The sequence below is a fragment of the Trematomus bernacchii genome, unplaced genomic scaffold (genome assembly GCF_902827165.1).
Source record: "Trematomus bernacchii unplaced genomic scaffold, fTreBer1.1, whole genome shotgun sequence".
In the NCBI taxonomy this organism is placed as follows: domain Eukaryota; kingdom Metazoa; phylum Chordata; class Actinopteri; order Perciformes; family Nototheniidae; genus Trematomus; species Trematomus bernacchii.
In genome coordinates this window covers 10,440,899-10,465,828 of record NW_022988098.1, presented here as the reverse complement: position 1 = coordinate 10,465,828, position 24,930 = coordinate 10,440,899, and the positions used below count along the sequence as shown (strand labels likewise).

The 24,930-nt window shown below is 37.3% G+C and overlaps 4 protein-coding genes across 4 annotated transcripts in view; 1 reads left to right on the top strand and 3 right to left on the bottom strand.

The window, feature by feature from the left end:
- The window catches only part of LOC117475663 (nuclear factor 7, brain-like), an 863,632-nt gene that overhangs the window by 313,987 nt on the left and 524,715 nt on the right, over nucleotides 1–24,930 (top strand). The window lies entirely within an intron of this gene.
- LOC117475384 (odorant receptor 131-2-like) lies at nucleotides 2,881–6,837 on the bottom strand. The gene is made up of 2 exons (XM_034121529.1): nucleotides 6,727–6,837; nucleotides 2,881–3,693 (listed from the first exon to the last, which is right to left on the bottom strand). Exons 1-2 carry the CDS (start codon nucleotides 6,817–6,819, stop codon nucleotides 2,881–2,883), a joined length of 906 nt encoding a protein of 301 aa, XP_033977420.1. The 5' UTR covers nucleotides 6,820–6,837.
- On the bottom strand, nucleotides 10,189–14,110 carry LOC117475383 (odorant receptor 131-2-like). Its single transcript, XM_034121528.1, has 2 exons — nucleotides 14,000–14,110; nucleotides 10,189–10,998 (listed from the first exon to the last, which is right to left on the bottom strand). Exons 1-2 carry the CDS (start codon nucleotides 14,090–14,092, stop codon nucleotides 10,189–10,191), a joined length of 903 nt encoding a protein of 300 aa, XP_033977419.1. The 5' UTR covers nucleotides 14,093–14,110.
- LOC117475382 (odorant receptor 131-2-like) lies at nucleotides 17,998–21,517 on the bottom strand. Its single transcript, XM_034121527.1, has 2 exons — nucleotides 21,374–21,517; nucleotides 17,998–18,816 (listed from the first exon to the last, which is right to left on the bottom strand). Exons 1-2 carry the CDS (start codon nucleotides 21,515–21,517, stop codon nucleotides 17,998–18,000), a joined length of 963 nt encoding a protein of 320 aa, XP_033977418.1.

The window sequence follows — 24,930 nt, the reverse complement described above, 5'->3', positions numbered from 1 at the left end:
CAAGACAGAAATGCACCACAGTCCACTAATTGCTATTTTTTCAATAATATGTTCTTATAAAGTTGTATATATTGTCCAATCCTTAATCTACTAACACATTTGTGAATCAGGAGAACAGTCTTAATGTTTGGATAAAAAGTACCGGACTAGGTTATCATTTAAATATATAATATTACAATGTTATATTGTGAGGTCAACAGACCATGTGCAATGTCAACGGTATGGTCGGCAAGTTTTAAGGTATTGATAATTGTTTTTAAGGTTTATAAAAAAGCAGTTTTCTAAAATATGTGGACAGAGTTTAGAAAATTAGAGACAAAAACAACCTGGATAAAAAACATTTTTGCTTTACATTAGAAAACAGACCTTTTGTAATTGCAATTATGACATTTACACTGAAAAAGGGACATAGAAACTCTGAATTTTGCAACAAAGTCAGCAATAAAACATAGATAATTAGAAATAATGCAGCAAACCTGAGTCATGTTGCCTTCAAGACCCCCTGGAGAACTCATCCTGCACTGAGAGAGGAAAAGAGAAAGTACAACACAGACACATTGACAAATATTTACCTTAAAACTACATAATATATTCATTTTATGCATATATTTATGATCAATCCCAGCATGGTTAATCAGTGTATTCAAACAGCTCATGCACATTAAGTGATCGTATATTAGGGATTGCAAAAACAGGTCAAATAACAGTGTTGTCTTTTTTAAATCGACTTCTTTAAATACAGAACAACACACACTTTGACAAAATGCACTTATCTAGTTCTAACTCATCGCTGTAAACCTAATTTATATTCTCCACTCACAAGCTGTGTGGCATTTCCCTATTAAAGCACAAAAAGACTGTATTTACTACAAAAGGACAGGTAATAAATGCGCTCATGAAGCAGCAAACACAACCTAAAAATACTGCATGATTCTTAATTAAGTGTATGCTGGTTTCTAGTTGTTTTAAATCAACTTCTTTAAATACAGAACGACACACACTGTGACAAAATGCATTAATCCACTTCTGCTAACTCATCACTGTGAACTTAATTTGTATTCTCCCTTTAAATGTATTCTTTAGACACACACAGAGCTGAAGCTGCAGACATAGAGGCAATACATCTGTGAAGAAACATGCAACTACTTTCTCAGACAGTGAAACACACACACATTATTCAGCAGCTTCACCTACCTGAGGGTCAGACTCTCTGAAGCTCAGAGAGATGGAGCCGTCTTTATAAACACTTTCAAACCAGAGATGCTTTAATTTATCGTCATCATCGCGTCAGAGAAAAGACAAACATGAGGATGTGAGATATCTTTTATTTTAATCTGGAGGTAAAATCCACCTATGTCTCTGTGTATCCAGCACATTGCTTTTTGTTATGTGCTCTAGTAAATGACAGGTGTCTAAAATACATATTTTAGAAATGAAAAAATAAATTGCTTGGTTCAGTTTGGACTGTATTTTATTTATTGTAATAAATACACAAATGAAAAACACAATTCATATTTTTTCCAGCCATTTTCATACCCCTTCATAGATTGGTGCTGTAGTGACGTTTCTTTGTAGGCCGACCCTAAAGGTAGCATCGCAAATGGGATGGATAATGTCAGAAAATAATCACAAACGTTTATGATACTTACACATTTTGTTCAACAGGATAATCTCCACATATTAACACCACTTCATGATTTCTGAACCAAAAGGGACTACAGCTCGGTCACATGACTTCACGTCACCACCGCTAAGCTGAAGGCGGCTAATGTTGGGCTTGATGACGTTTCGTCGTCTCATTTAGACACTTGTTAGCAACCGCTGTGTATAAATTCACCAGTGGGGTATTTACTGACATATTTTATGTCTGTAAAACAAAACGTTTAATGTCTTCAGCTTGTGTTAACAACAGACTTTATTTCAGGATGAAAAACCAAAAGAACACGTCCAAAAAACCATTGACCTCCAGATGAGGGAACCAGGAAGCAGAGGTGGAAGCAGTGGAGTACAAATACTTCGTTACTGTACTTAAGTACATTTTTCTGGTATCAGTACTTTACTCCACTACTTATTTTTCTGAAGACTTTTTACTTTTACTCCTTACATGTTGAACCCAAATACCTGTACTTTCTACTTCTTACATTTTGAACACAAATACCTGTACTTTCTACTTCTTACATGTTGAACACAAATACCTGTACTTTCTACTTCTTACATTTTGAACACAAATACCTGTACTTTCTACTTCTTACATTTTGAACACAAATACCTGAACTTTCTACTTCTTACATGTTGAACACAAATACCTGTACTTTCTACTTCTCACATTTTCCAAACAGGCTGGTTCCTTTAGTTTGAATGTGTGTTTGGTGGCGTGATCATTATTATTTAGAGTCATTGCGTGCCTATTGATTTGAACACGATCCGTGTATCCATCATTTCCTGGTCTTCTCTAAAGAAGAGGGACCAATGAAAACGTTGTCATGTTGCCGTTGTTCAGCATGGAAACATTCATTAGCTAACAATGACATTATTGTTCTATTAATATAAAGGGAGGTCAGGTACTCTTTAAAACAGCTGCTAGTTATGGGTACTTTTTACTTAAGTACATGTCAAAGCCCATACTTCTTTACTTTTACTTGAGTAAAGAAGTTTAGTCAGTACTTCTACTTTTACCAGAGTATTTTTAAACACGAGTATCTGTACTTCTACTTGAGTAAAGGATGTGTGTACTTTTGCCTTCTCTGCCAGGAAGTGATAAAATGCTGACTCATTTCAGGATATATGGATTCATTCCTGCATCACAGTGACTCTAAAATCCTTTAATTATTATATATATATTCACAATTACATTCGAAATGTCTCTTTTCATGTCTTTTTCTACTCGTCATCTCTGTTTGCCGGGGCCACCATCATCTTCACGTTGACCCGGCACCTGTTGCATAGAAGGTATATTTTTAAGTACTTCCTGAACTTCTTGTCTCTGACCCCGTAGATTATGGGGCTGAGCAACCGGGGCAGGATGTAGATGATAAAGTATATTGTGAATCTGATTCCTTGTCCGGGGAAGATCGAGCTCAGAACAATCTCCACACTCGGAGAAATGTAGGCAAGCATGCACATCGCCAACTGAGCCCCGTGAAGCAAGATGGTTTTTCTGGCTCTTTTCGCCGACATTTTATCCGTCGATAAAGCCTGTGCTACAAACAAAATCCTCAAATATGTGAAGACCAGCGTCAGGAACACACAGGAGAAGTAAATTACATCAAACGCTAGTCTTTTCTGGACCAAAATCGGGTTTTTGAACACGTTTTGCTGCATGCAGAACACCGACCCGTGGAAGAAGCTCATGGATTCTGTTGCTAGCGTCACAAATAGATCGGTGATATCTGGAGCAGCGCAAATAAACCAAATCATCCCGATGACGATGTAAGTTCTCCGCACGGTGCAGATCTGTGTGTGGCGTAGAGGCTCACAGATGGCGATGTAGCGCTCGATGGCCATGCTGGCTAGATTAAGGGGCGTGTTTCTGGTGGTGATGACGGCCACCAGGATGAAGAAGCAGCAGAAGGACACGTTGATCTGGTAGACGATGTAGCTGAGGAGGAAGAGCGTGATGGTGGTGGTCAGCATGATGCTGTCGTTTATCACCATGTGGATGAAGAGGATGTAGCGAGGGTCTTCATAGAAAGTCTGCAGGAAGACAAATGAGGAAAAATTGGGTCAGGGATTGACATGTTAGTGTCAGGCAGAGGTGGGAAGTAGTGGAGTAATTTTGCTTCTTACATTTTGAACACAAATACCTGTACTTTCTACTCCTTACATTGTCAAAACAGGTTTGTTACTTTAGTTTGAATGTGTGTTTGGTGGCGTGATCATTATTATTTAGAGTCATTGCGTGCCTATTGATTTGAACACGATCCGTGTATCCATCATTTCCTGGTCTTCTCTAAAGCCTGCGTCACACTGTCCCGAAATTGACACCCGATGGACACACGAATATGGAATTGTGAATTTCGCACGAAGATGGCTCCGAACCACACATGAAGGCAACATTTACATTACATTTAAGACATACAACTGCAACGAAAGTAACAAAAACAATTATGTTAAAGTACTATGATACTGTACTGATATTTTCAGACTTTGTTCTTTACTTTATCCGTCTATATATGTAGAAGATATTAAGTTTTCTCCGTAATGTTGTTTCCATAGCAACAACAACTTCCTGTCAACTCGCCTTCAAAATAATATATTATAACCTTTGCAGTTTCACAGAACACAAATTGGGTTATTTACATAATATGTTTACATGATTTTGTTGTGCAATAAAACAACCCAATGGACACACGATAAAGGAAATGTTCAAATTCGGCTCTGATCGTAACAACATCTTGCCATTCGTGAGGGCATCTTAAGCCATCGTATGACCGCCGGTGGAGTTCCTCAGGCTCCGGCAGCAACTTCGTGAGCGGTGGCAAAATCTTTGGAATTCCAAAAAATTGCCAAAGGACCTTGCGAAGGTTCATTTTCGTGTTGAATTTGTTTGTCAATTTTGCCCTTCGTAAGGCACTCGTGAGGGCATCTTGTTATCATCGGTGCCATCGGGCATTCGCCCCGATCAGAGTGAGGGCGAATGCCCGATGGCACCGATGATAACACGAAGATGACACGATTTGACAAGATGCCCTCACGAGTGCCTTACGAAGTTGCCGCTCACGAAGTTGCTGCCGGAGCCTGAGAAACTCCACCGGCGGTCATATGATGGCTTAAGATGCCCTCACAAATTGCCCGATGTTGTTACGATCAGAGCCGAATTTGAACATTTCCTTTATCGTGTGTCCATCGGGTGTCAATTTCGGGACAGTGTGACGCATGCTTTAAGAAGAGGGACCAATGAAAACGTTGTCATGTTGCCGTTGTTCAGCATCGAAACATTCATTAGCTATCAATGACATTATTGTTCTATTAATATAAAGGGAGGTCAGTTACTCTTTAAAACAGCTGGTAGTTATGGGTACTTTTTACTTAAGTACATTTCAAAGCCCATACTTCTTTACTTTTACTTGAGTAAAGAAGTTTAGTCAGTACTTCTACTTTTACCAGAGTATTTTTAAACACGAGTATCTGTACTTCTACTTGAGTAAAGGATGTGTGTACTTTTGCCATCTCTGGTGTCAGGAACCTTAATAGGGATGCATGAGTGGGAGGAAATTATCTTCTCATTATCAATAAAACAATATTAAAATGAACTTGGTGTTATTTTCTTAAAGGGGCCCTTTTATGCTTTTTGAGATTTGCCCTTTTCTGTAGTGTGTAAGAGGGATTTTTGTGCATGTAAATGGTCTGCAAAGGCTAAAATCCATGTTTTCTTAACCAATCAGAGCAGACTGGGCTCTGGTTTCAGACAGAGGGTGAAAAGAGGTGCTGCAGCACAGGCAGTATGAGAAAAATAAAGAGCTTTTTGAACATTAAAGCCTGGAGATATGTCACAGTAGAGACACTAAATACTGATACTGTTAACAAAACTGTGATGAAACAAACAACCATAGGTAGTGCGAATCATTATCAGTTAATATTCCAGATATATGAATACATTGGTTTTACATTAAATGTAAGGCTGTAGCAAATGTATTTTTTTCCAATTTCTGAATGAAGCTTTGAATATTTGTCGTCATATTTCATGATAATAAATGTGAGGACTTTACAACACTGTGGAAAATTCTGACAGAGTCTTACACAGCCACCACAGGAACCTAATTTACACACATATTATAATACTAATAATGTTCATCAGCTACTGTGTACACATACAGGCTTTAGAAAAAAGTAAATTGACGCAAACAAAAAAATACACCTCTTTCACATGTTCATTTTTAGAAATCCAATGTCAATTTTATGAAATATAGTATTCAAAATACACGTCTCTTTTTCTAATTAAACAGTTTTCTTTCAATAAATGTCCCATAGATATTCAGCTTGCTATAATATAATAAGAACAGACAGGCATATTATACTTAAGAAGTGTCGTGGAGGGAGGTAATGAGAGTCGGAGAGGGAGAGAGGAAAAAAGAGTGTGGGTTTTTGTCTCAGCTGCTTCACTTGAGGCATTTCCTTATTAAACCCACACAAATACTGTATTTACTAAATAGGTGCAGGTAATACATGCACTTATCAAGCAGCAAACACAAATGAAAGATACTGCATAATTCTACTGAGACAGATGGCTGCGTGTGTGTTAAAGGGCTGCAGATATTTTTTATGATAGATTGTGTTTTATAATCTGTTAAAGCGTCAGAAAATAGTGAAAAACGCCCTTCACATTTTCCCAGAGCCTGTGTTCACATCTTCAAACTGCTCAGGATATAAATATTGAAAATCTTTTGCATTTACATGATATCGAATAGCACATTTTTGCATTTAGGCAACTGGAATGAGTCAATGTCTGTACTACAGTTGACTGACAATTACTATTGAAATGGTTGTTAATCTTCATAGGCTATTCAGATGTCTGTGTGTGTGTTCTGTGTGTGTGTGTGTGTGTGTGTGTGTGTGTGTGTGTGTGGTGTGTGTGTGGGGGTGTGTGTGTGTGTGTGTGTGTGTGTGTGTGTGTGTGTCTGTGTGTGTGTGTGTGTGTGTGTGTGTGTGTGTGCGTGCGTGTGTGTGTGTGTGTGTCTGTGTGTGTGTGTGTGTGTGTGTGTGTGTGTGTGTGTGTGTGATGTGTACCTGGTGTCTGAAGAAGGTGGCGACCAGGCTGCCGTTGATGTAGCTGAGCAGCAGCCAGACCAGAACCACCATCAGCTTTCTAATGAATATCATGGTGAACGTTTCTCTGACCAGCAGGAACTGTGAGGGGAAAGACAAAATAAAACGCTTTTTAATCCAATTAATGCTCAATAATTTAACTCCAATCTCTATGTCTCTATTGGTTGGTTGAGTTGACACTTGACAATGTAGAAAAATGCATCTGGTATAGTAAATATAATATGTTATGTTCACTGATCCAAGCTTCTTCTCCAGATGTTTCTTTATTGCAATGAAGACTGGGCTTTTCTGCAAATACATGAAACAGTTTGGAAAGAGGAGCCTTTGTTATCAAAAAATAAAAAAAGCCTGTACTTATTTAAACCATAACAATATTTCCTAGAAGTCCCCAATATGATCCTGATAATCATCAAAACAAGCCTAGAAATGTGCACCAAAACATACTGTCTAATTTATCTTGCAGTGTTTTTATTGCATCGGTAAAACACACATTTTAAAATATAGTTCTTGTATGAAAAACAAACAATCTGAAATAATAAGCATTAGCTTTAAGGCATCCCTGTGTTAATAAAGGATTAATACATTAAGGAAAATATTGGATAATGGATTTTTTTTTATCAAGCTATCATTTAAACTTCTCTACCATGATAGAGGACAAGACAGAAATGCACCACAGTCAACTATTTGCTATTTTTTCAATAATATGTTCTTATAAAGTTGTATATATTGTCCAATCCTTAATCTACTAACACATTTGTGAATCAGGAGAACAGTCTTAATGTTTGGATAAAAAGTACCGGACTAGGTTATCATTTAAATATATAATATTACAATGTTATATTGTGAGGTCAACAGACCAAGTGCAATGTCAACGGTATGGTCGGCAAGTTATAATGTATTGATAATTGTTTTTAAGGTTTATAAAAAAGCAGTTTTCTAAAATATGTGGACAGAGTTTAGAAAATTAGAGACAAAAACAACCTGGATAAAAAACATTATTGCTTTACATTAGAAAACAGACCTTTTGTAATTGCAATTATGACATTTACACTGAAAAAGGGACATAGAAACTCTGAATTTTGCAACAAAGTCAGCAATAAAACATAGATAATTAGAAATAATGCAGCAAACCTGAGTCATGTTGCCTTCAAGACCCCCTGGAGAACTCATCCTGCACTGAGAGAGGAAAAGAGAAAGTACAACACAGACACATTGACAAATATTTACCTTAAAACTACATAATATATTCATTTAATGCATATATTTATGATCAATCCCAGCATGGTTAATCAGTGTATTCAAACAGCTCATGCACATTAAGTGATCGTATATTAGGGATTGCAAAAGCAGGTCAAATAACAGTGTTGTCTTTTTTAAATCGACTTCTTTAAATACAGAACAACACACACTTTGACAAAATGCACTTATCTAGTTCTAACTCATCGCTGTAAACCTAATTTATATTCTCCACTCACAAGCTGTGTGGCATTTCCCTATTAAAGCACAAAAAGACTGTATTTACTACAAAAGGACAGGTAATAAATGCGCTCATGAAGCAGCAAACACAACCTAAAAATACTGCATGATTCTTAATTAAGTGTATGCTGGTTTCTAGTTGTTTTAAATCAACTTCTTTAAATACAGAACGACACACACTGTGACAAAATGCATTAATCCATTCTGCTAACTCATCACTGTGAACTTCATTTGTCTTCTCCCTTTAAATGTATTCTTTAGACACACACAGAGCTGAAGCTGCAGACATAGAGGCAATACATCTGTGAAGAAACATGCAACTACTTTCTCAGACAGTGAAACACACACACATTATTCAGCAGCTTCACCTACCTGAGGGTCAGACTCTCTGAAGCTCAGAGAGATGGAGCCGTCTTTATAAACACTTTCAAACCAGAGATGCTTTAATTTATCGTCATCATCGCGTCAGAGAAAAGACAAACATGAGGATGTGAGATATCTTTTATTTTAATCTGGAGGTAAAATCCACCTATGTCTCTGTGTATCCAGCACATTGCTTTTTGTTATGTGCTCGAGTAAATGACATGTGTCTAAAATACATATTTTAGAAATGAAAAAATAAATTGCTTGGTTCATTTTGGACTGTATTTTATTTATTGTAATAAATACACAAATGAAAAACACAATTCATATTTTTTTCAGCCATTTTCATACCCCTTCATAGATTGGTGCTGTAGTGACGTTTCTTTGTAGGCCGACCCTAAAGGTAGCATCGCAAATGGGATGGATAATGTCAGAAAATAATCACAAACGTTTATGATACTTACACATTTTGTTCAACAGGATAATCTCCACATATTAACACAACTTCATGATTTCTGAACCATGAGGGACTACAGCTCGGTCACATGACTTCACGTCACCACCGCTAAGCTCAAGGCGGCTAATGTTGGGCTTGATGACGTTTCGTCGTCTCATTTAGACACTTGTTAGCAACCGCTGTGTATAAATTCACCAGTGGGGTATTTACTGACATATTTTATGTCTGTAAAACAAAACGTTTAATGTCTTCAGCTTGTGTTAACAACAGACTTTATTTCAGGATGAAAAACCAAAACAACATGTCCAAAAAACCATTGACCTCCAGATGAGGGAACCAGGAAGCAGAGGTGGAAGCAGTGGAGTACAAATACTTCGTTACTGTACTTAAGTACATTTTTCTGGTTTCAGTACTTTACTCCACTACTTATTTTTCTGAAGACTTTTTACTTTTACTTCTTACATTTCTAACACAAATACCTGTACTTTCTACTTCTTACATGTTGAACACAAATACCTGTACTTTCTACTTCTTACATTTTGAACACAAATACCTGTACTTTCTACTTCTTACATTTCCCAAACAGGCTGGTTCCTTTAGTTTGAATGTGTGTTTGGTGGCGTGATCATTATTATTTAGAGTCATTGCGTGCCTATTGATTTGAACACGATCCGTGTATCCATCATTTCCTGGTCTTCTCTAAAGAAGAGGGACCAATGAAAACGTTGTCATGTTGCCGTTGTTCAGCATGGAAACATTCATTAGCTAACAATGACATTATTGTTCTATTAATATAAAGGGAGGTCAGGTACTCTTTAAAACAGCTGCTAGTTATGGGTACTTTTTACTTAAGTACATGTCAAAGCCCATACTTCTTTACTTTTACTTGAGTAAAGAAGTTTAGTCAGTACTTCTACTTTTACCAGAGTATTTTTAAACACGAGTATCTGTACTTCTCCTTGAGTAAAGGATGTGTGTACTTTTGCCTTCTCTGCCAGGAAGTGATAAAATGCTGACTCATTTCAGGATATATGGATTAATTCCTACATCACAGTGACTCTAAAATCCTTTAATTATTATATATATTTTCACGACTACATTCGAAATGTCTCTTTTCATGTATTTTTCTACTCGTCATCTCTGTTTGCCGGGGCCACTATCTTCACGTTGACCCGGCACCTGTTGCACAGAAAGTACATTTTGAAGTACTTCCTGAACTTCTTGTCTCTGACCCCGTAGATTATGGGGCTGAGGAACCGGGGCAGGATGTAGACGATAAGGTAGTTTGCAAATCTGATTCCTTGTTGGGGGAAGATCGAGTTCAGAACAATCTCCACACTCGGAGAAATGTAGGAAAGCATGCACATCGCCAACTGAGCCCCGTGAAGCAAGATGGTGTTTCTGGCTCTTTTCGCCAACATTTTATCCGTCGATAAAGCCCGTGCTACAAACAAAATCCTCAAATATGTGAAGACCAGCGTCAGGAACACACAGGAGAAGTAAATTACATCGAACGCTAGTCTTTTCTGGGCCAAAATCGGGTCTTTGAACACGTTTTGCTGCAAGCAGAACACCGACCCGTGGAAGAAGCTCATGGATTCTGTTGCTAGCGTCACAAATAGATCGGTGATATCTGGAGCAGCGCAAATAAACCAAATCATCCCGATGACGATGTAAGTTCTCCGCACGGTGCAGATCTGTGTGTGGCGTAGAGGCTCACAGATTGCGATGTAGCGCTCGATGGCCATGCTGGCTAGATTAAGGGGCGTGTTTCTGGTGGTGAAGACGGCAATCAGGATGAAGAAGCAGCAGAAAGACACGTTGATCCGGTATACGATGTAGCTGAGGAGGTAGAGCGTGATGGTGACGGTCAGCATGATGCTGTCGTTTATCACCATGTGGATGAAGAGGATGTAGCGAGGGTCCTCATAGAAAGTCTGCAGGAAGACAAATGAGGAAAAATTGGGTCAGGGATTGACATGTTAGTGTCAGGCAGAGGTGGGAAGTAGTGGAGTACTTTTACTTCTTACATTTTGAACACAAATACCTGTACTTTCTACTTCTTACATTGTCAAAACAGGTTTGTTACTTTAGTTTGAATGTGTGTTTGGTGGCGTGATCATTATTATTTAGAGTCATTGCGTGCCTATTGGTTTGAACACGATCCGTGTATCCATCATTTCCTGGTCTTCTCTAAAGCCTGCGTCACACTGTCCCGAAATTGACACCCGATGGACACACGAATATGGAATTGTGAATTTCGCACGAAGATGGCCCAAACCACACATGAAGGCAACATTTACATTACATTTAAGACATACAATTACAACGAAAGTAACAAAAACAATTATGTTAAAGTACTATGATACTGTACTGATATTTTCAGACTTTGTTCTTTACTTTATCCGTCTTTATATGTAGAAGATATTAAGTTTTCTCCGTAATGTTGTTTCCATAGCAACAACAACTTCCTGTCAACTCGCCTTCAAAATAATATATTATATCCTTTTCAGTTTCACAGAACACAAATTGGGTTATTTACATAATATGTTTACATGATTTTGTTGTGCAATAAAACAACCCAATGGACACACGATAAAGGAAATGTTCAAATTCGGCTCTGATCGTAACAACATCTTGCCATTCGTGAGGGCATCTTAAGCCATCGTATGACCGCCGGTGGAGTTCCTCAGGCTCCGGCAGCAACTTCGTGAGCGGTGGCAAAATCTTTGGCATGCCAACAAAATTGCCGAAGGACCTTGCGAAGGTTCATTTTCGTGTTGAATTCGTGTGTAAATGTTGCCCTTCATAGGGCCATCGTGAGGGCATCTTGTTATCATCGGTGCCATCGGGCATTCGCCCCCGATCAGAGTGAGGGCGAATGCCCGATGGCACCGATGATAACACGAAGATGACACGATTTGACAAGATGCCCTCACGAGTGCCTTACGAAGTTGCCGCTCACGAAGTTGCTGCCGGAGCCTGAGAAACTCCACCGGCGGTCATATGATGGCTTAAGATGCCCTCACAAATTGCCCGATGTTGTTACGATCAGAGCCGAATTTGAACATTTCCTTTATCGTGTGTCCATCGGGTGTCAATTTCGGGACAGTGTGACGCAGGTTTTAAGAAGAGGGACCAATGAAAACGTTGTAATTTTGCCGTTGTTCAGCATCGAAACATTCATTAGCTAACAATGACATTATTGTTCTATTAATATAAAGGGAGGTCAGGTACTCTTTAAAACAGCTAGTAGTTATGGGTACTTTTTACTGAAGTACATTTCAAAGCCCATACCTCTTTACTTTTACTTGAGTAAAGAAGTTTAGTCAGTACTTCTACTTTTACCAGAGTATTTTTAAACACGAGTATATGTACTTCTACTTGAGTAAAGGATGTGTGTACTTTTGCCATCTCTGGTGTCAGGAACCTTAATAGGGATGCATGAGTGGGAGGAAATTATCTTCTCATTATCAATAAAACAATATTAAAATGAACTTGGTGTTATTTTCTTAAAGGGGCCCTTTTATGCTTTTTGGGATTAGCCCTTTTCTGTAGAGTGTTTTTTGTGCATGTAAATGGTCTGCAAAGGCTAAAATCCATGTTTTCTTAACCAATCAGAGCAGAATGGGCTCTGGTTTCAGACACAGGGTGAAAAGAGGTGCTGCAGCACAGGCAGTATGAGAAAAATAAAGAGCTTTTTGAACATTAAAGCCTGGAGATATGTCACAGTAGAGACACTAAATACTGATACTGTTAACAAAACTGTGATGAAACAAACAACCATAGGTAGTGCGAATCATTATCAGTTAATATTCCAGATATATGAATACATTGGTTTTACATTAAATGTAAGGCTGTAGCAAATGTATTTTTTTCCAATTTCTGAAAGAAGCTTTGAATATTTGTCGTCATATTTCATGATAATAAATGTGAGGACTTTACAACACTGTGGAAAATTCTGACAGAGTCCTACACAGCCACCACAGGAACCTAATTTACACACATATTATAATACTAATAATGTTCATCAGCTACTGTGTACACATACAGGCTTTAGAAAAAAGTAAATTGACGCAAACAAAAAAATACACCTCTTTCACATGTTCATTTTTAGAAATCCAATGTCAATTTTATGAAATATAGTATTCAAAATACACGTCTCTTTTTCTAATTAAACAGTTTTCTTTCAATAAATGTCCCATAGATATTCAGCTTGCTATAATATAATAAGAACAGACAGGCATATTATACTTAAGAAGTGTCGTGGAGGGAGGTAATGAGAGTCGGAGAGGGAGAGAGGAAAAAAGAGTGTGGGTTTTTGTCTCAGCTTCTTCACTTGAGGCATTTCCTTATTAAACCCACAAAAATACTGTATTTACTAAAAAGGTGCAGGTAATACATGCACTTATCAAGCAGCAAACACAAATGAAAGATACTGCATAATTCTACTGAGACAGATGGCTGCGTGTGTGTTAAAGGGCTGCAGATATTTTTTATGATAGATTGTGTTTTATAATCTGTTAAAGCGTCAGAAAATAGTGAAAAACGCCCTTCACATTTTCCCAGAGCCTGTGGTCACATCTTCAAACTGCTCAGGATATAAATATTGAAAATCATTTGCATTTACATGATATCGAATAGCACATTTTTGCATTTAGGCAACTGGAATGAGTCAATGTTTGTACTACAGTTGACTGAAATTACTATTGAAATGGTTGTTAATCTTCAAATAGGCTATTCAGATGTCTGTGTGTGTGTTTCTGTGTGTGTTTCTGTGTGTGTGTGTGTGTGTGAGTGTGTGTGTGTGTGTGTGTGTGTGTGTGTGTGTGTGTGTGTGTGTGTGTGTGTGTGTTTGTGTGTGTGTGTGTGTGTGTGTGTGTGTGTGTGTGTGTGTGTGTGTGTGTGTGTGTGTGTGTGTGTGTGTGTGATGTGTACCTGGTGTCTGAAGAAGGTGGCGACCAGGCTGCCGTTGATGTAGCTGAGCAGCAGCCAGACCAGAACCACCATCAGATTCTTAAAGAATTTCATAGTGAACGTTTCTCTGACCAGCAGGAACTGTGAGGGGAAAGACAAAAGAAAACGTTTTTTAATCCAATTAATGCTCAATAATTTAACTCCAATCTCTGTGTCTCTATTGGTTGGTTGAGTTGACACTTGACAATGTAGAAAAATGCATCTGGTATAGTAAATATAATATGTTATGTTCACTGATCCAAGCTTCTTCTCCAGATGTGTTCCTTTATTGCAATGAAGACTGGGCTTTTCCACAAATACATGAAACAGTTTGGAAAGAGGAGCCTTTGTTCTCACAAAATAAAAAAAGCCTGTACTTATTTAAACCATAACAATATTTCCTAGAAGTCCCCAATATGATCCTGATAATCATCAAAGCAAGCATAGAAATTGGGACCGAGACATACTGTCTAATTTATCTTGCAGTGTTGTTATTGCATCGGTAAAACACACATTTTAAAATATAGTTCTTGGATGAAAAACAAACAATCTGAAATAATAAGCATTAGCTTTAAGGCATCCCTGTGTCAATAAAGGATTAATACATTAAGAAAAATATTGGTTAATGGATTTTTTTTTATCAAGCTATCATTTAAACTTCTCTACCATGATAGAGGACAAGACAGAAATGCACCACAGTCAACTAATTGCTATTTTTTCAATAATATGTTCTTATAAAGTTGTATATATTGTCCAATCCTTAATCTACTAACACATTTGTGAATCAGGAGAACAGTCTTAATGTTTGGATAAAAAGTACCGGATTAGGTTATCATTTAAATATATAATATTACAATGTTATATTGTGAGGTCAACAGACCATGTGCAATGCCAACGGTATGGTCGGCAAGTTTTAATGTATTGATAATTATTTTTAAGGTTTATAAAAAAGCAGTTTTCTAAAATATGTGGACAGAGTTTAGAAAATTAGAGACAAAAACAACCTGGATAAAAAACATTATTGCTTTACATTAGAAAACAGACCTTTTGTAATTGCAATTATGACATTTACACTGAAAAAGGGACATAGAAACTCTGAATTTTAAAACAAAGTCAGCAATAAAACATAGATAATTAGAAATAATGCAGCAAACCTGAGTCATGTTGCCTTCAAGACCCCCTGGAGAACTCATCCTGCACTGAGAGAGGAAAAGAGAAAGTACAACACAGACACATTGACAAATATTTACCTTAAAACTACATAATATATTCATTTAATGCATATATTTATGATCAATCCCAGCATGGTTAATCAGTGTATTCAAACAGCTCATGCACATTAAGTGATCGTATATTAGGGATTGCAAAAGCAGGTAAAATAACAGTGTTGTCTTTTTTAAATGGACTTCTTTAAATACAGAACAACACACACTTTGACAAAATGCACTTATCTAGTTCTAACTCATCGCTGTAAACCTAATTTATATTCTCCACTCACAAGCTGTGTGGCATTTCCCTATTAAAGCACAAAAAGACTGTATTTACTACAAAAGGACAGGTAATAAATGCGCTCATGAAGCAGCAAACACAACCTAAAAATACTGCATGATTCTTAATTAAGTGTATGCTGGTTTCTAGTTGTTTTAAATCAACTTCTTTAAATACAGAACGACACACACTGTGACAAAATGCATTAATCCATTCTGCTAACTCATCACTGTGAACTTAATTTGTATTCTCCCTTTAAATGTATTCTTTAGACACACACAGAGCTGAAGCTGCAGACATAGAGGCAATACATCTGTGAAGAAACATGCAACTACTTTCTCAGACAGTGAAACACACACACATTATTCAGCAGCTTCACCTACCTGAGGGTCAGACTCTCTGAAGCTCAGAGAGATGGAGCCGTCTTTATAAACACTTTCAAACCAGAGATGCTTTAATTTATCGTCATCATCGCGTCAGAGAAAAGACAAACATGAGGATGTGAGATATCGTTATCTATCTATCTTCTGTAATACATATATAGAGAGGTGGGAGAAGTACTCAGACCTTGTACTTGAGTAAAAGTAGAAGTACTCAGACCTTGTACTTGAGTAAAAGTAGAAGTACTCAGGTCTTGAACTTGAGTAAAAGTAGAAGTACCAGAGTGTAGGAATACTCTGTTACAGTAAAAGTCCTGCATTCAAAATGTTCCTCAAGTAATAGTAGAAAAGTATTCTCATCAAAATATAGTTAAAGTAGCGACAGTAAAAGTAGTCATTGTGCAGATTGGTCCATTTCAGAATAATATATATGATATGTTTTATAATGATTGATCATGAAAGTGTTCTCAAAGCTGGTAAAGGTGCAGCTAGTTGTAATGACTTTGTATACTGCAGGGTAGCTTGTGGATTTACTCCAGGTGGAACTAAAGTCTGATTTAACACTTGATTATATTTCACATCATTCATCCACATCTGTGAAGTAACTAAAGGTATTACATACATGAGTATTTTTTTTTAAACTAGAATACTTATCTGAATATTTGACCTACAGCCTTTAATGGACTTTGTATTTTAATAAACCAAATGTTAAAATGTAACCACGATAACAGATAGAAGATGTGTTTATATTAAAGTAGAGAACTACTTGGTTCAGTCTTTTATTCAGAGTTTTATATTGATGGAAACATTATAATATAAGTAGTTACATACTTTGCCAAAAATAATAAAGCATCTACTTTCTAAATAGTGGTTGCTGTTGTCATTTTAAAAAACACAAAATATATATATTTAGTATATTTGACTTATCCATGTGATCATAAACATTAAAATAAAATATAATCCGTGTTTTTTTCCAAACACATAAAACTATTCAAAAGATCATAATTGTATTGTTTGACTTATCCCGGTGAACATGTTGGAATGAAATAACAAAAATATATTTATCTAACTATTTAACCTACAGCCTTAATTGGACTCATTTTGCAGTTCTCACATTAGATCATAGTCTGTCTGCAGCTCATAGAGTCCCGTTGTGAACACCGAAATGTTGAGAACCCCAAAGTGTATGTTAGAAATGTAAAATACAGTCTCCAGCACAAACTGCCGGATGCTAACTTGCATATGCTGGGCAATTTGCACAATTAGCATTATAGCCAGGTAAAATTGGCTTTTTGTGGCCGATTTGGAAAATGTTGGAGCGGTTTTGGGGGTTATTGAAGGTGCTGAATCAATTTCTGACATTTTTAGGGTAAAAACGGGAGCTAGAACCAGAAAGTGGCCATACAGTATATTGGCTGATTTTGACGAATTTCTGGTGGATTTTGTTGTTTCACAGGGACGCTGGATCATTTGGATTGGACAGATTTTGGAATAGGTTTACTTCAATGAGAAAATGTAGCTACATACTTGACCTTTAGCCTTTTTTTTTACTTTATATGTAGTATTCATACCAATAAACAAAGTAAACATATGATTTGTCTCCTAATATAAATGTGTTTTCTAAGAGACTGCAGGCTTCATGTCTGACACGGCGTTATTCCCCAGGTGGTTCTTTCTCATGATGACTCGACACAGCAGGTATCCCCTCATGTTTGAACAATTAGCACAAGTTGCGTTAATTAGCGTTAATTATCATTATCGCTAAGGTAAAAATGGCTTTTTGTGGCCGATTTGGCCAATTTTGCAGTGGTTTTGGGGGTTATTGAAGGTGCTGAATCCATTTCTGACATTTTCAGGGTAAAAAATGGGAGTGGGAACCAGAAAGTGGTCATCTTTGTACTCCTTGTAGGCTGATTTTGACTCATTTGTGGTTGTTTTACGAGACGCTTGATCATTTGGATTGGACAGATTTTGGAATAGGTTTACTTCAATGAGAAAATGTTGATAAATACTTGACCTTTATCCTTTATTTGACTTTATATGTAGTATTCATACCAAATAAACAAAGTAAAAGTGATAATATGGTTTTGTCTCCGAGTATAAATGTGTTTTCTAAGAGACTGCAGGCTTCATGTCTGACACGGTGTTGTTCTCCAGGTGGTTTTTCCTCATGATGACTCGACACAGCAGGTATCTCCTCATGTACTTCCTGAAGTTCTGGTCTCTCAGTCCGTACACGATGGGGCTCACGAAGCGAGGGATAATCTGCACGAAGACGTACGAGGCGAAGCGTATGTCAGCGTGTCTTCGCGGCAGTAAAAAGAGCAGCGCCTGTTCGAACATGGGCCGAACGTAGGTCAGCATGCAGAGCAGAAGCTGGAAACCGTGCAGCAGGATGGTGTTTCGGGCCTTCTTTGAATCCCCTTTTGCTCCTTTGGCTGCAAACAGGATCCTGAAGTAGGTGTAGAGCAGCGTGAGCCACACCAGCACGAGACACACGATGTGCGACGCGTCTCTCTTCTTCAAACTGTATGAACTCCTGAACACAAAGTCTCTGGCGCACAACACTTTGGACGTGAAGAAGCTGAGGGGCTCGGTGGCCAGAAGGAGGAAGAAATCAGGCATGATGGAGAGAGAGCTGACAAACCAGATGAGACTCATCAGGATGAAGGTGTTTCTCACGGTGCAGATCCTACAGTGGTGCAGCGGGAGGCAGATAGCGACGTAGCACTCCACCGCCATGCCGGCCAGATTGAGAGGCGTGTTGAAGGTGGCCATGATGGCGAGGATGAGGAGGAGGAGGCAGGAGGAGATGCTGAAGGTGTTAAGCGTGTAGCTGATGATGTGCAGCAGCGTGGAGAGAGTCAGCTGCAGCATGTCGTTCATCACCAGGTGGATGAAGAGGATGTAGCGCGGGTTGGAGTAAAAGATCTGCAGGGGAGAATTATGAATTATGAATTATTAGAGTTAGAAATGTGTTGACATAATACATTTAATTAAAGTCAGCGTTTCAGTTGTTCAGTGTGTCTAAATGTCTTATTTGCCAGACCAAAACCCCAAATATTTTCACTTAAATGTGATGTTATTTATATAGCAGCTTTCAGAGTATAGTTACAAAGTGCTTTCAAATAAAAATACACAGAGAGCAAGTGAACTAGACAGAATTTATTTAGACAGTCTAAACAGGGTAAAACACATAGAAAATAATAAAGAAAAATACATAAATTAAGAATAAATTAAACATTAAATAGTTTTAAATAATTTTAAAAGTGACTTAAAGGAGCTGACAGATTTTGCAGCCCTGAGGCCTGTACTACGAAGCAGGATTTTCGCTTAGCGGGCTAACTTTAGTGAAAACTCGGGGTTTCCGGTCCTACGACGTTGGTTCTCTTTTTAGCGGGCTAGATCTCCATTGTAACTTTTGCTGAGCGGCTAACCTGCTCCGGAGCAGGGGCCTGTACTACGAAGCAGGATTTTCGTTTAGCAAGCTAACTTCAGGGATTTCCGGTCCTACGAAGCTGGTTCACTTCTTAGCGGGCTAGATAACTTATGCTGAACGGCTAGCCTGCTCCGGAGCAGGATAGGTTGCAGGCTAAGAGATCAACTTAGTGAAAGCACCGCCTGCTGACCAATCAGAGCTCCGTGTGCGGAGTTTAAAGCTATCAAGTCATATTACAGGAGAAAGGAAATACAGAAAAACTGCCGTTGCAGGAAAGACGGCCGGCAAAAATCAACTGACTGTGTGAACGTGAAAATTAATAGAATATCCCCTCCCATCTTCAGAGCAATCTGACTAATATAACATTAGCGTTAACCTGTTAAGCACCAAGCCTGTTTTTCATGTTTCAGGCTCGAAAATGACATGCCCAAAACAAATAACTACAACTTAACTTCTAAAAGGGTTATATGAATAATTTATTTTATCAAAGCAAGGTTACATCTGTGAGTTGGATGTAGAAGTGTCAGAATCAATATAAATGTTTTTTATTTTAAAAAAAATTCAGATTTTACATAGTAAAAAACTGTAAATTATAGTGTCCGTCCAAAAATTATTTTTTACAGATAGTGAAAACTACCCTTGTATGATGGGTTAGTAGACTAAAAGCTTTAGGAATCCAAAGTACAACATATAATAAGTACCCTGTATCAAGATTGATGCAAAACAAGTGACATTTGACCTTTTTAGAGAGGTTTAGCCAAAACCACCCCACCTCTGAGGTGATTTGGGTGACAATGGGTTTTTTTCTATATCTCTGGCCCCCCTTGCTCGATTTTGATCGTTGACACACCTTTCTGACCGTTAGAGCCAATAGAATCGAAGGGGGAGGCCCACATACACACTCATTGTAAAGAGAAAAGGTGGGGGCTGCGCGTCTGGAAATCGAAAGCAAAGTGGAAGAATCTCTCCTTCTGGAATTTGTAAACTAAAAAGCAGTTTTATTGCTTATGGATTATCAGAAATAATTTCAAAGAAGGCACAGATACATAGTATGAACCTATGGATTAACTGCAGCATCGTTTTTGTATCGTTTTAATGCCATTGAAGACCAGTTTTGACCAAGGTAAGCCATGTTAGCGTTTCTAGCTACTTAGCTCCACATGTTATGATGTACGCTTTCGTTTATAGCGTCGCAAATGTTTATCACTGAGTGTTGAGGAGGGCACCACTAGATTCAGTGTCTCCAGGACACCAAAAACGAGTGGTTGGCTGTGCATCTAGGATAAGTAATAAGGGAGTTATGAGTGAGTTTAAGTGCCGTTTTAGGTTAAATGTTTTCGCTCGTGGGTAATTCAGAGGCTGAGTGCTAGCATTGTGGGTTTTTTTTTAAAAGAAAAATGTAAAAGATCAGTTAGCTGAGTTTCTTCCCGTAACATGGATATAAACAATTCATAGTTTTATTCAATATTAAGATTCCTTAGACGTTGTTTCCTGCAAATGACGCGTTTTACCGGGCGGGCCGTGCGTAACAGGTTAAGAAAGCTTACTTAAATATCTGCCACAACATAAGTAACCGGATCAGAGTAACATTAAGTACAGTCCGCGGCACTGTGAGTGCAGACGTCGATGTGTCCCATTATTATATGCACGTTTATGTTCTTATTAAGTCATGTTAACTGTACATCGTTTTTTTAAATATCTATAATTCATGTTAATATGTATTTATATTTTAATGTTATAATAGTTCAAAACTAAAAGTATAATTGTTTAATTTTTGGTTGCTTTTCTTACAATTTATGTTATTTTTCTGCACCAAATACACCACGGGAAATTGCTCGTGCGTGTGTTAACCTACTCTGCAGTAAACCTGTTTCTGATTCTGATAGTTTGCTATTATTATAAATATTTAAACATGAAACAATAAACATGAGTTGCTAGAATCAGGAACAAGAGAGGGATTGTAAGGCAGCATGTTTGAAATCCCCCCCCCCCCACACACACACACACACACACACACACACACACACACACACACACACACACACACACCTGGTGCTTCCTGAAGGTGTGTATCAGGGTGCCGTTGATGTAGTTGATGGAGATGCAGAGAACCGTCACGATCACATTCTTGTAAACGGCCGCAGCGAAGCTCCGAGAACCCAGGGAGGTGGAGTTCAGAGACGAGACATTCATGATTATAACGAGACAACCCTTCCTGAAAACTGCATTTATTCACATTTACTACTGCTAGTAATGCAATACATATTAACAATAATAACAATAATAATAGAAGTAATAATATAAATATAAATAACAATAATATGAATAATATAAATAGATATAACAACAATAACACTAGTAATAACAATAATAATTATAATAATAATACTTTTCTTTTTGTGCCTAAAATAAAATCACATGATCAATTAATTTGTGATTTTTTGTCCCAGATCTGTTCAACTTATTCTAACAATATTACTTTTAAAACCTAAATATTTGTTACGTTTTTTTTGTGCACAAGCTTATGCCCATTATAGAATATATACCAATAACAATTGTGCTATGAAAATAATAATAGTACAACTACTGCTTCTTATACTAATTACAATAATTATAATCATACTTCTAATAATACTACTAAGACTACTACTAATAATATTAATAATAATACAAAATGTGATTGCCTTATAAGCTCCTCAAAGACATTTTATAAAAAATAAATCATACGAGACGCACTGATCCTTATTTAAACTGTTCTAAATCGTATTACTTTAAAATGTACTCATCTTATTCTAAAAATATTCATATATTTACTTAAATATTTGTTGAGTTTTTCGTGCACACAGCCACAACCTTTTTTTATGTTTACGAATGCAAGTGAAGTGCACAATCAAATGTCCATTGCAGACAAATGGTTTACACATATTAAGTCTCTTGAAATTAAAACGTCAAAAGGTATTTCGGTAACACTTTAGATTAGGGTACACATATTCACCATCAACTAGTTGTTAATTAACATATTAGAGTCAAACTATAGCTTATTTGTTATGAACAAGACTTCACTTTAAAATAGGAAATTCTGAGTTAGAAATACCACATTTTTTGTTATTTTGACACAATTAACACTTGTAGTTTCATGTCTTGTTACATAAGTATAGACCATATTTGTTAGGTGTTATTATGAGAGAATGCCTTATTAGGCCCATATTGAGCATATTAAGACCCAAACTCAAACACAACAACTTCCTTGCAATAAATAAGCAGTAATTAGAGGGTTATTGACGAAAAACTCTTAGCTAATGGCTTATTACTTGTAGAATATGGTCATGTAGAATAAGGCGTTAATACGTGTTTTATAATGACTAATAAAGAGCCAATATACTGCTAATATGAATCTTAATTAACAACTAATTGATGGTGAATATGTGTACATTAATATAAAGTGTTACCGATATTTCCTACTGAGTCATAAATTATACATTTTTCCATTTACTAAAAAACAATTCTTAATCTGAAAAGTATTTATTTCCATAAAGCTCTAAACACACACACACACACACACACACACACACACACACACACACACACACACACACACACACACACACACACACACACACACACACACACACACACACACACAGCAGGTACCTACCAGCAGCCGTCACATCACTGCAGTGTGTCGTGTGTTCAGGCAGTTTTTATAACGACATATGGGTACAATTGTGATTATGTTGGGCCAAACAGTGTGTGTGTGTGTGTGTGTGTGTGTGTGTGTGTGTGTGTGTGTGTGTGTGTGTGTGTGTGTGTGTGTGTGTATGTGTGTGTGTGTGTGTGTGTGTGTGTGTGTGTGTGTGTGTGTGTGTGTGTGTGTGGTTGCGTGTATGTGTGTGTGAATGTGTCTTTGGTACGGGGACATAGCCAGAATTTGCTTACCCTATCTCTTTGTGCAGTTAAAAAACATATATTTTTCTACATTCAAAGCTTCCTCTGAGGGTCTTTTGATGAAGCTTTGAATGTCTGTTGTCATATTTAATCCTCCTTACAAAATGTTTGTTCTCCTGTGAGCGGAAACACACTCTGCAGCAGTGATATTGTTTTTTTTTTGCTGTGCAACAGCATTCCACTATAGTTCTTCAAATCTTTATTCTTCCGCATGTTTTTCTTCTTCTTCTTCTTATTATGTCAACAAAAAGTTTGGCTCTCAATAACTTCAGCATACTTTCAGCTACAGAAACCATTCAAATATCAAAATATTCAGCCTTTTCAGCATATGATGGGAAACTTTCAACTTTTTCCAAATATTTTATACTTTTTGAAATATTCAGCTTTTTAAACTCTTTTTTTAACATGTAACTCAATGGGAGGAACCTACAAATCGACTTCTACCTACACCGTGCGCCAAATGCTACTCCTTCCACATACTTTCAGCTAGAGACTTCATTCCAACTTTAAAACGGTCACAAGACATTCATCTATTAAACCTGTTATTCACATATTTCATATCTTTTACACTTTTTGAGATATTTAACTTAGTTTGGAGCTTGGTAAAGAGGCATTCTTCAGATTTTAACATTAGTGTGTATTGCGCAGCTCGTTAAGGCTTAGAGTGCGTGATGTCACAGCTAGAGTGGAGGAGAGCTTGAAATTCGCTTACATTTTTTTTATAAACCTGCCATAAACCCTACACTTATTTTTCATGAAAAACTTAGGAAAACCTTTCCTACGTTGAAAAATAAAATAAAATTAGGCAAAAATATTTTAACAAAATGCCTCTTGAGGTCATGAAGTGACAAAAACGTTCAACATGTCTCCATTAAGGCCCATTGTAAATTCAGCCTGATCTTTCCTCAGAGCAGCAGCTGCACAGGATCCTGACATGCTCCACGCGTTGACATCTTACAGATAGCTGCTACAGTTTTTAAACTATAGTTAGAAATGTAAGAGGTTTATTTCTCATTCAGAACAATGGAAAGCTCTCCTTTCACTGCACATCTCCATGGAAACCGTTGATCTCTGGGCTCACACAGACAGGTGTTTGATAACGTTGTCACCTCGAATACAAACACACAGACGGGAATTTAACTGACTGTCTCAGCCTATTATTTTCAGTCTGATGGAGACTTCATACTGACTTCAACACGTTCCACATATTTTATACATTATTGGAGACGTATGGTTTTAGTTCAAAAGTTTGCAGTTAAATTATTCTGATGCTTTTCAAAGCGTTTTTACTTTCTTTTCTCTTCTTAATAAACATTCATTCACTACTACTTACATTTAATATCTAACTCCTTCAGCCTACTTTCAGCTACAGAAACCATTCAACTATTACATTATTCAGCTATTTCTGTAAAGCCCTAGCTAGCATGTTGATGTTTTGTTATTGTTCCTGTTTTCATTTTGGTTTCTCTCATTTCAGTTTCAGCTTTCCTGCCCCTGATTGAACTCCACCTGCTTCCCATCCCTAATTAGCCTCACCTGTGCCTCATTATCATCTCTCCCTCTGTCTACTTAGTCTGCATCCACATTCCCTTCAGTGCCAGTTCGTCTTAGTTATTTCCTAGCGTTCCAGCAGTGTTTTCCTTGTGACTGATCTCCCGTGT

Coding starts and splice junctions, on each gene's coding strand:
- LOC117475384 (XM_034121529.1), bottom strand. CDS start 6,819: ATGATATTCATTAGAAAGCTGATGGTGGTTCTGGTCTGGCTGCTGCTC. Junction 3,694..6,726: donor CCACCTTCTTCAGACACCAG/GTACACATCACA, acceptor GTCTTCCTGCAG/ACTTTCTATGAAGACCCTCG.
- LOC117475382 (XM_034121527.1), bottom strand. CDS start 21,517: ATGAATGTCTCGTCTCTGAACTCCACCTCCCTGGGTTCTCGGAGCTTC. Junction 18,817..21,373: donor ACACCTTCAGGAAGCACCAG/GTGTGTGTGTGT, acceptor TCTCCCCTGCAG/ATCTTTTACTCCAACCCGCG.
- LOC117475383 (XM_034121528.1), bottom strand. CDS start 14,092: ATGAAATTCTTTAAGAATCTGATGGTGGTTCTGGTCTGGCTGCTGCTC. Junction 10,999..13,999: donor CCACCTTCTTCAGACACCAG/GTACACATCACA, acceptor GTCTTCCTGCAG/ACTTTCTATGAGGACCCTCG.